General features: G+C 41.9%; 1 protein-coding gene across 1 annotated transcript in view; it reads right to left on the bottom strand.

The window, feature by feature from the left end:
- Positions 1-4393: 4393 nt before the first annotated feature.
- The window catches only part of LOC134670675 (dynein axonemal heavy chain 1-like), a 101390-nt gene continuing 93802 nt past the window's right edge, over positions 4394-11981 (bottom strand). Inside the window, exons 80-86 of the mRNA XM_063528493.1 lie at positions 11307-11442; positions 10393-10528; positions 8975-9070; positions 8076-8206; positions 6005-6186; positions 5481-5610; positions 4394-4608 (exon numbers count right to left, since the gene is read on the bottom strand). Coding sequence (XP_063384563.1) covers positions 4394-4608; positions 5481-5610; positions 6005-6186; positions 8076-8206; positions 8975-9070; positions 10393-10528; positions 11307-11442 — 1026 coding nt within the window. The remainder of the gene's footprint in view (positions 4609-5480; positions 5611-6004; positions 6187-8075; positions 8207-8974; positions 9071-10392; positions 10529-11306; positions 11443-11981) is intronic.

Below are 11981 nucleotides of genomic sequence, written 5' to 3'. Positions count from 1 at the left end.
GGTCGAATTACGCTATGCAGTTTTAAGTTTTCGAAATCATCATTGGCCTGTCACATCAATAAGATGATGGTTTAAACAGCGTCTATATTAAGAGTGCGGCACTTCCGCAAATGACTATTAAGCCCAATGCGAGAGCGGCAGCCGCGACCGCATAGCTGGCAGGAGAATGCCGTGCCCGGTGACGAAGGTGGGAGAGCGGCGCGTTGGTGTCTCAGTTCTCGCCTAGTGTGAAGAAGGCTAAACCACGCTTTATCGTGTGCAACTACCCCTTCACCCAGGGTTTTCCTCCAGTGGTCGCGATCTTCAGCCTCCCTTTCCCAGTTGGTGGGAACGATCCGGAAGGACAACATGTCTCGCTTTGCGCTATCCTTAAAACGAAGCATTGGTCGCCCAACCGGTCGTTTAGCGTGCGCTATTTCGCTCAGGAGAGTCTTACGTGGCAAACGAGAGGGCTCCATCCTGTGCACGTGCCCCAGCCAGCGTAATCGTCTCTGTTTCAAGATTGCTGTGATACTGGGTAAACGTGCGATACTAAGTACCTTCTCGTTTGTGACTCGATCCTTCCACGAGATGTTTAAAATGCGTCGAAGGCAGCGCATATGGAAGTTGTTCAATTTCCGTTCCTGTTTGACATACGATGTCCAAGTCTCAGCACCGTACAAGAGTATGGACAAAATAGATGTCTGGTAAACGATCATCTTTGTGTTTACGGTTAGATGTTTATTATCCCATACTCTTGTATTGAGCCTCCCAAACATCGTAGATGCCTTGCCAATACGAATGTTAATCTCTGCATTCAGTGAGAGATTATTGGTCACGGTTGATCCAAGGTAACAGAAACTTCCAACAACTTCCAGAGGCAAATCATCCAACTGTATTGTTGGGTCTTGATTTGCGCCTTGAGCCATTACGACTGTCTTCTTGACATTAATCGACATTGCAAAGAGTTTGCAAGCCGCATTAAATTTGTCTACCATACTCTGAAGCTCCTCCGGTGACGTAGCAATGAAAGCGGCGTCGTCGGCAAATAGCAAACTGTCAACATACAAATCCTCGCGGTATTTTTTGGATTTTAATAGTGAGATATTGAACAGTTTACCATCCGACCTGGTGTGTAGATGTATGCCTTGAGTGGTGTCCCCGAAGGCAACTTTCAGAAGTACAGAGAAAAAGATTCCAAACAATGTAGGCGCCAACACACAGCCCTGTCTTACTCCCCTACGCATTTCAAAAGGAGCCGAAGTGTTACCGTTGTAAACAACAGAGCCTTTCATATCAAGGTGAAAGAGTTGAATTAGGTGTAAAATTTTTGGAGGACAGCCAACGCTCTGTAGCACTGTGTACAATCCTTCTCTACTCACCGTATCAAAGGCCTTGTTTAAGTCGACAAATGCAGCCAGGAAGGGGGTTTTTTGCTCTCTGCATTTCTCTTGAAGCTGACGTAATGTGAAAATCATGTCAGTTGTTGAACGGTTTGCACGAAAACCACACTGGGACTCAGGATACACACGATTTGCCAGTTTCTGTAGCCTGGCCAAGATGATACGGCCGAGCAGTTTACCGACAATGCTCAACAAAGAGATACCGCGGTATGAGTTACAATTGCCGCGGTCACCCTTCCCTTTGTAGAGCGTGATAATGTTGGCATCGCGCATATCCTGGGGTATGTATTCCTCGTTCCAACACTTCACGAAAAAATTGAAAAGGAAAGGAGCCATACATTTCAATTTAACGATCTCGGCAAGAGTACCATCACTGCCCGGGCTTTTACCGTTCTTTAGCTGATTGACAGCACTGTGAAAGTCATCAATAGTGGGAATATCATCAAGTTCATACCATGTTGGCAATTTAGGTAAAGAGAGAATTGCATCTTGATGTATTCCAACAGGTTCAGAATAAAGTTGCGTGTAGTGTTCCACCCAACGTTTAAGTTGGCGGTCTGGTTCAAGTATCACAGTGCCGTCTACTTCTTTGAGAAGAGCTGTTTTTGAAGGAATAGGACCGAGAGCTTTCTTTATTCCCGAATAAACACCAGCGAAATTACCCGTAGCTGCACTTGCTTGAATACTTTTGCACACTTCGAGAAAATACGTATTAGCAAAGTAGCGGGTATTCCTTTGCAGGTCAGATTTAGTTTGGGCTAATTTGTCACGCGTTTTGTCGCTAGGACTAAGGCGATGATGCAGTGCTGCATCCCGTTTGGCATCCAGAAATGGCTGAAGATGTTCAATATTCTCTTGAAACCAATCGTGTTTTGATGGTTTGGCGTAACCAAATGCCTCTGCTGCGGTATCAGTAAGAAGAGTTTTTAATTTAGTCCACTCCTGACTGGCATTCATATCTGTATTCCAGCAAGCTGTATGCTTGCGTACAAGATCACTGTAGGATTCAACCATTTCTATGGACCTGGATGTTGGCACCTTTAACTTCTTACGACCAGTGGTACGAGATGAATGAATTCTTTTAGCTGTAAAGGCGGCCTTAGTGATAACAAGAGAGTGGTCGGTGTCACAATCTGCGCTGTGGAACGTACGTGTGTGGAGTATATCAGAAAGATCTTTTTTCCGGGTAAGGATGACGTCTAGCTGGTGCCAGTGCCCGGATCGAGGATGCTTCCATGAGACTTTGCGCATGAATTTGCCCTTGAAGTAAGTGTTGGTGATACAGAGCAGATTTTGAGAACAGAACTCCAGTAAGCGCTGCCCATTCTCGTTAATGTTGCCAACGCCGTGACAGCCCATGCACTCTGGCCAAGATGTGTGTGATTGACCCACTCGAGCATTAAAGTCGCCCAAGATTAGTAGGCGGTCTCCCTTGCGAACTTCACGGACAGTTTCGTTTAGTTGGCCGTAGAACTGATCTTTTGAGTCCGGAGACGAGGCCAATGTTGGGGCGTAAGCAGCGATTAACGTAATAAAGCCGCTGTTTGTGTTAATGCGACAAACCATGATGCGCTCGGACACTCCTCTTGGGGTTTCTATGGCGTGTAGCAGCTTATTATTTATTGCAAAACCCACTCCGTGCTGTCGCGGCGCAGAGGAATCTTTTCCCTTCCAGAAAAACGTGTAATTTGATTCACGTAGGGATCCTTCATCTGGCAGTCTTGTCTCCTGCAATGCAGCTATCTCCACATTTAGCCTTGACAATTCTGCATCTATAACTGCGGTTTTACGAAGGTTATGCTCGTAGTTTAAGCTTTCATTGGTGTTCGGAAAGCCTGTCCTCATTGTACGGACATTCCATGTTCCCAGGCGCATGGATTGGCGAATTTGACATGGTTTGTTGGTTTTCTTGATAGCAGGTGAAGTTATTAACGGAACCAACTGTCTAGCAATGCTAGTGCTCCTACCACCCATTAGAAGCAAGTCAGTACCGAGACGGACAAGTACCTAACTGACCGGGGGCTGCCCGGCTTAAAGCGGGCGATAACTTGTCAATGGGCCTGCGATGGACCCTCCCACTGTCGAGAGTGACCCCTGGCGTCCGCACTAACGCCTATCTGTTTGGACTTAGAACCGGTAACTGCCACTCTCCGTGTTGTTTTCCACTCAGCAAGCTGGAATGGGTGAAGTGACCTCTCCACGGACGCTGCGTCGCCTGGGACGCGAGTAAGTAATGCGGGCATGCCCAAAACCCACATCACTCTCTCGACCTTGCCGGCTGGACCCACAGGAATGACATAGTCAATACGTGCGGAGCCGGTTCGGTTGCAGGTGCATAACGGCTGGCACCGAGCCGGGTTTGTTTCAAGTTTTCCTTCTCTGTAGCTATCTCTTCCGTTAAGCAGCAGGAGGACCACGAGCAGGCGAGACTAGCTAGGACAGCGAGATGTTATTTGTGTCCTTCCTCCTAAGTTTTCGAAATAAACGTTCGCAAATTCGGTCATTTTTAAAAGACCTAAATTTTACCCAAAAGCTAAATAAAAAGACCGATTGTATAAAATCATATATTATATGTCACTAACATAATTATACAAACACTAATTATAATAACACCTTTAAATATGTTATTGCCATAAGTAACTATGCTAGGGGCTTCAGCTGCCTTCTACAATTCACACACGGTCTCCCTCGCTTAATACTTGTTTTAATCAGTGGCGTAGCTAGGCGTGGGTCCCAAGAGGGCCCGAGGCCCCTTCGGGCACAGTGAAAGAAAAGATCGCAGATTCGACTTCGCCCACGGCTAGAATAGTTCACGTTACGCCACTGGTTTTAACCTTTTCGACGCCGTGTCAAACACAAAAGCTGTCAGACGCCACGTCACCGAAGTGTCAAAACTGAAATTGAACTTTATACATATGCATGTCTATATTGCTCTGTGGTATGTAACCGAATAATCCGTTTTTGGCGTTGGACCTGCGGTGCGGATATATCGGTCATTGGCGTCCAAAAGGTTAAAAGTCGAGTGCGCAGAAGAGCGCGACGCCGCGCTTGATCCAGTGCGCTTGTGGCTTGTGCGTCGGCAGCTCGATCGTCATCACGTAGTTTGTGGAATGCCCCGTGGTGGACAGTGTGCCAGCGCGCACCAAAGTCTTGTAGGTGGGACAGCAGTATAAGCCCTGCGCTAGTTTGTGACCGACTTCTGGTTTCATGTAGATTATCGCCATATCTGTCATAACACATTATTATACTATATTTTACATTTAAACCTGATATTTTATCAATCTGACTAAAGGGATGACAGAAAAATTATTGCGTGGTAGAATTTATATACTTACCACTTTTAAATGATTTTGAATGATAAATGTGTTGGTGTGTATTTAAAAATTTTGTGTTACACTCGGTGGTACAATATGTATAACCCTCGTGGGTTGAAACCCTCGCAAGATTACATTTTTCGAACTACCCGCCAAGCTTGTGGTTCAATTTTGGAATTTTTCGCTTGCTCGGGTATCAATATTAGCACGAGAGGTTAAACAACAACAACTTTGCCCCCTTGTAAAACAAATAACTATTGTCTTGGCAAGTTTTGATGTCTGTGCGGCTAGACGATAAGTAATCACCTGTGTACAGCTCCTTGGGTCTACTCTCCTCGAGCGTCATGTCGCCCATGTTCCAACGAGCACCCTCTAGGAACAGGCCGCGGACGCAGACCGTCGTCGTATTTCTATAATGAATCACCTGTGTACAACTCCTTGGGTCTACTCTCCTCGAGCGACATGTCGCCCATGTTCCAACGAGCGCCCTCTAGGAACAGCCCGTGGACGCAGCAACCGTCGTCGTATTTCTATAATGAATCACCTGTGTACAACTCCTTGGGTCTACTCTCCTCGAGCGACATGTCGCCCATGTTCCAACGAGCGCCCTCTAGGAACAGGCCGCGGACGCAGAAACCGTCGGCGTATTTCTATAATGAATCACCTGTGTACAACTCCTTGGGTCTACTCTCCTCGAGCGTCATGTCGCCCATGTTCCAACGAGCGCCCTCTAGGAACAGCCCGTGGACGCAGCAACCGTCGTCGTATTTCTATAATCAATCACCTGTGTACAACTCCTTGGGTCTACTCTCCTCGAGCGACATGTCGCCCATGTTCCAACGAGCGCCCTCTAAGAACAGCCCGCGGACGCAGCAACCGTCGTCGTATTTCTTCGCGGGTGCAGTCGCTAATGCCTTAAAGAAACATAATCGAAACATTACAATAAAATTCAAATCCTTTTTATTGCAATATCTGCGTCGTTAGAATAAATTACGTGGTTACATGACGTGGGGAATCAACATTTTAGTATTTTTAGTATCACGGTAAGTTGTGGGTTAAGGCAGCCTACTGTCTCCAATGTCTCTATCATCAGGTCAGCTCGATGCTATAATATTGCATTGTCACCCGACTGACATGAAAAATGCATGTAAAAAATACGCAAGCGAGTATAACGGATTAGCACTGATTGACTAGTAGGTACGTTATCTTTTCGCGGATTAGTAAAATAATATCTTGGTATTAATTTGACAAAACTAAATTAAGTATGCCAGGTGGTCTCTGTGTATGCGAGTAACAAAACAAACTAACCTCAAAACTATAGCCGACGGTGTCGATGGCGATGACGTGTTTCCTGGCATAGTTCTGCAGGGCGCCCGTGAGGAACGCCTGCGGGAAGTAGAAGCCAGATATCCAGAACACCTTCGGTATCCCGTGGTCGCTCCAGTCTTGCATGAACTTCACGCGGAGAATCAGGTCCTTCACCCATGCCGCTGGAACAGTGGGTAAGGGCTCGAGTTTCGTTACATTGCGGGTTTTGATCGGTCGGTGGAATTGGGCGGCACCAACAGTCCCCAATGTAACTAAAATATTTTTAACTTTTGTAAATTTTTAAAGTGCGTTTTAGACACGTCTTTGATTTTTTTTCTATCGAGCGAAAGTCAAATCAGGATTCGAATCGATGAAGTCGCTAGAGAAAATCCTCAAGATTTCTAATGAAATTTTTGGCAACCGTATTGCGATCTAAAAAAGTGGTAGGTACTATTTTGTAATGTGAGGATTATTATACACAAGTACCTAGGGTAAATCGTCAGTAACTGGCCAATGTTTAATAACTGGCCACCTTATACTAAAATGAATTCTAACCTATAAACAAAATTCATTTTAGTATAATGTTGTCATTAAACCACCAACCACCCTTCAATAAGTAAGGTAAAGGGCCCCTGTTTCGGCAGGTTAAGGCTCTTGAGAGTGAGTTGAGAGTTTGTGTATTTTTTTTAATATTACTAAGCATATCAATACCTTGAAAGCTTTTGAATATGTTATATTAGTTCTTTGTTAATAATTTAATGTATAAACTGTAGGGTTTTAGTTGAAAATTTTTTTTATATAAATTTTTTCGTGAACCTCTTATTTGGCTCCCATTTCGTGATACAAATTTAGGTCAGCTCCTAAATTCGTGAATTCGTGTCCCCTGTTTCGGCATAAAGTTTTCTTAGAGTAATTGGTGATAAATTGATAATTTGCTGATAATCATTTTGAATATTTAACGGTCTTACCTACTTACGAATAATTGTAAGGTCAAATTAAAAATAATAATAAAAAAAAATGTTAAATTGAGTTTTTTGTACTCGTCGACTTTAATGGTTGAATTAAGACTTAGGTAAACCATATGGGTACTTTAATACTTGATTAAGTCAAACTATTTAATTTAAATAAAAAATAAAAAAATAAAATAAAATAAATAAAAAATAATAAAAAAAAAATATTTACAAAAAATAATTTACTATACGTTAAAAATAAACATACACAAAAATAAATCAAATTTCAATAATAAATAAAATTGTGCTAGTAGTTAATATGAGAATATACGTGGAACATACCTTAAAATGTTTAACTCGGGTCACATTCAATCTCGTTTTATGAGAATTCTAGTGAAAAAAACATATACCGAATTTCGCTCATACGAAACTTCATGAAATACATTAATTGTTTTCTAATTTATTTTTTAATTATCTTTATTGTTATATTTAAAAACAAGCACTCAAAATGTATCTAGAAAATCCTTGATTCGTTAGTGGCACGAAATAGGAGACACACGTAAGATAAAATGACCGCTATTTCGTGAGTCGATTTATTGCAATTTTATGTTATTTCTATGCATATATTTAATCTTTTTTCTTATCAAATCAATTACTAAGGAACCCACAGAAACACTCCCAAAAACTTTTATTCGAATGGGTTTAGCTTTTCCTTCCTATAAGCTTAACAAGTGAGAGCGCGCACCTTACGCCTAAAAAAAGTGCACGCATACAACACAGCTATTCGCGGCCGTCTAACAGTTTCGACCGTCGTATTACTCTTAGTTTAATCACTAAAATATTGGTTATCATTTTATTGAAGAGATTAAATAATACAGATTTTTTTCATATGTATAATTTGAATAAAAGATATTTGAATTCCTTATTATTTGCGCCAGAAAATAAAACTAACGAAATAACGTACTAACACGAACTTGGGGCCGTTTACCTTAGCCACCTTATATTAAAATGAATAGAATTCATTTTAAGTATTAGGAGGCCAGTTACTAAACAGTGGCCAGTTACACAGGGTAATTGACGAATTACCCTGTTTAAATCGAAATATGTCTTGTATGAGTTACCCAACGGTTTGAGCGAGGGGTACGCCTTGGAGCTCCACATGAGAGGCACCACGTTGATCGCCAGGCTATTGGACATGTTCTCGAGGGCCTGAGACATCACCACCAAACCCTTGAGGGCCTTCAGGAGATCACTGCCAAGGATAACATTAGATTAATTTGTACAATTCTTTGCAATTATGAAAAGCACCAACAGATATTATGGCCGAGTTTATTACGAGTAACGTTACAAGATAAAGCTATTTGTGTGTGCGACCCATTGACATATATCTAAGGACGGACCTTACGGGCAATAAAAATGGAGTACAGCGGTGTCACACACACTAATTCGGGCCAATCGTATAGTCACCACAACGCGATTGGTTGATGAGTTCGCATCACGCGCGCGATCGGTCGCAACTAATTGCGTTAGACTGCGCGATTGGCTCGAATTCGTGAGTGACACCGCTGAACTAGCACCATTCTTAGTAAGATCCGTCATAATTATGTCAAGCGACCAAAAAATGTCCAGAGAAGCGAGATAGGAATAAAGCAAGAGGATAAGCTTATTGCTAACATTAAAATTCTAAAATCGTCTGCTGTTGACATAGAATATTTTCGACTAGGGTATAAAGCGGAAAAAAGCTTCCAAAAGCGGAAAATAGTTATTTACGATACAAGTGCGAAAAAGAGGAAATTCGAAACGAGTGGCGATAAATTAATTAAATCGACACGAGTTGCGAATTACCTATTCGCACGTGTATCGTACAACGTTTTACAGTACATATGGCCCTTTAAACTTTTAACATCGCACGAAAAGTGCTATTTTACGCACTAGTGCGGGAAAATAGGACCATATGTACTGTAAAAGATTTTTTCCATTTCATTGTTAAATGATAGAGAATGATTAAATATGTACTCACTTTAGGGAAGTTGTGATGACTCCCAACAAGCGGTTGTATCGAATCGCCTCCTGGATAAGTACTGTGTTCAGGGATTCCTTGTAAGACACTGGGTACCTGATGACAGAACAGGGATTTAGGTACATGCAATAGTGTTCACAAAAAGTGCCGTCACGGATGACATAGTGATTACACGTATTGATTTAATTCTCTTTGATCCGTAGGTACCGTATTCCATAGTAACATGGATGGTAACTAGTAGAACAATGGTCAATGTTAGTCTGTGCGAAAAGAGAGTCGTGGAATGTAATGAACCTATACATTCTACGACTCCTCTTTCCGCACAGACCCTAGCAGCATGATTATTGTTTTTTCCGACTTAAATTATCGGGAACCAAAGAGCTTGCCTTCCATAGTAATTGACGACAGAGATGCGGCAATACGTTACACACAATGGAGATATCTCTTCTACGTATTCTTGCATCCCTGTCGTTAGTTACAAAATTCAGGAAGCTCTTAAAGGATACTATTCGGGTACTATGATGTATTTTGAAGATAACAACACCATCTAGAGGTCAACTACTAAAGCTAGAAGCCCGAATGTTTCACAGCAACCCACAAACACATCCTGAAGAATGTTCATAAGTAAATGATCATAGATGGAGCTAGCTGTACCTAAGGGCGGTACCGTTAGCATGGAATAACTTATTCTGTGCGGTCGAAATCGCGGGCAAAAGCTTGTAATAAATAAATAATAAAATACAGATGTAGTGCATAATTAGCAGAGGGCGGTATGGTATCGTCTTGGGTCGTCCCATTAGTTTTTCGTCAAGTTCTTAAATTAGTCCTATTCTGCTTTCGTCACTCATTCTACATTGAAAGCCACCGACGATTGTGACGAATTTAGAATGAGTGACGAAAGCAGAATAGGACTAATTTAAGAACGTGACGAAAAACGAATGGGACGACCCAAGACGATACCGGCGGTATTGCTCATGGCAAAAATCAAACGTCAATAGAGTTGGAACGTATTTTCTCGGAATCTTTCGTATTTGTCATGCTACTTCAGTACTTTTTGTACCGAAACTGACTGAAATAACAAGACACGTTCGTACGTTTCCGTGAAAATACGATGTATTTTAAGGGTAAGTGAGAACGTCACACAAAGTCAAACAAATCAGGATTTAAACATTTATTTATTGAACCATACTTAGTTGTAATTTGCCACTAAAGTCACGATTATGCGTAAAGCTGGCCATATACACACTAGGGTATGCCTGCACAGTTTTGCCAACTGCACAGATAAAACATAGCACATTAGACTGCGCAGGTTTCTAACCAGCTTCGACCGCGCACAAGAACTGTACAGGTAAAACAACGCAAGTGTATGTACCCTAGTGTGTATGGCCAGGTCAAAATTTCATCGAAATTCTACTCACGTAGCAGCGATATGGCCAAGGTCTAGTTTCGTTGGCAGAGAACCTAAGATTTCCTTGGCGGCTAGCTCCGTCTTCTCTTCAGCTGACAATCCGCCTTCGCCAGAAGCGGCTCTAGGTTGCAAATTGCGTAGCGTATCTGTATCATGCGATATGTAATTAGATTATCAAGCCAATTTATCCTCTAGCTGCCCAGCATACAAAAAAAATTGGCAGTCAAATTTGAACTAGGTACTACGTCTACTACTACCTACTGAGTATAAGTACTGATAAATTAAATTAAATTAAATAATTATTTATTTCAGAAATTAAATTTCCATAATATATTAGTAGCTTATTATTACTCTTAACCTATGTTAGTGACTACCTATGTTATGTACTTTATTTAGATTTAATAGACATGTAGGCTACTCCAGTACTCCCAGAAAGCGCCATCTATCCTGTCTGCTACAGTGGCTAGGAGACTGTTGGTGATAAATCCGCTACTTGACGCTAGATGTCGACTACGGAAATAATAAACGTTTTGGTAAGAAAACTGATGTATGGAGTGAGCACTCTATACTTAGGGCCAGTTGCATCAACCACATTTGACAGACTGATCAACGTCAGCCGGCGCGCCCCGGCGCTTTACTATGAAAATTTCCATACATAAAAATTTTGCGAACTCTTTAACGATACGAACAGTTCGGTGCAACCGACCCTTACTTGTCTTAATTCTCTATGACTTTAGTAAGTAACAAATCGCTGGACCAATATTTCAGGGTTCACTTTTATCGACCTGAAATTCGAACATTATTCATAGTGACATTAAGTCGAATTTCAACTACCTTGAAAATGTATCATAGACCCATGTAATATTGGGCCAGCGAAATGATGTAAGTAGATAAGTATAAGTGTGTTCACAAACGAATCCATACTAAGATTAGCAGCAGTCTCCGACATGGCGTAGCTGATGTTGGCGTTGCTGTGTAGACCGAACAACGATGGGTCGTCGTTGAGAGGCAGCGAGCGGATGTACTTCGTATAGTCGTCGATGGTCGCCGACGCGTGTTGCTAGGTATACATTAAAATTACGTACATTTGACCGCAAAATATGCATGATGTAAAGCAATCGTCTACAATGGAGCGCGCAGCCTAAAAAACGATTCTAAGACTAAATTGTCCGTCAATATTTATACTAGAAGGTATTGTCGTTATCTCATCGATAACTGTGGGCATCATAGCTCGCAGATCATAATCTAGTGGGCATATATCCTCCTATGGCATCTTTAGCGTACCTATGCCACATATTGTCCCTACATATAACAAAAGTAGCCAAACGAAATCGAGCTTGCGATAGGTATCCATCATGAAACAATTTAGCTATTACATGCTTCTTCTCGTGCTGCAAAACTCTATGCGGGGTCAGTGCAGAACCTTTCTATCTGTACCACTGATGTTGCCTAATTGTAGTATATCACAATACTACATGTAGGTAGGTAGACATAACTAACAAGTTATAGATATAAATATGTGGGTATATGCCACTCGCGCTTGACCATGTTTTTAGTTTAGAATAAACCGCCATTGAAATCACATCGCGTTTCTTTATA

This window comes from Cydia fagiglandana, chromosome 14 (genome assembly GCF_963556715.1).
Source record: "Cydia fagiglandana chromosome 14, ilCydFagi1.1, whole genome shotgun sequence".
Taxonomy (NCBI): domain Eukaryota; kingdom Metazoa; phylum Arthropoda; class Insecta; order Lepidoptera; family Tortricidae; genus Cydia; species Cydia fagiglandana.
This window is presented reverse-complemented; position numbering and strand designations above follow the sequence as displayed.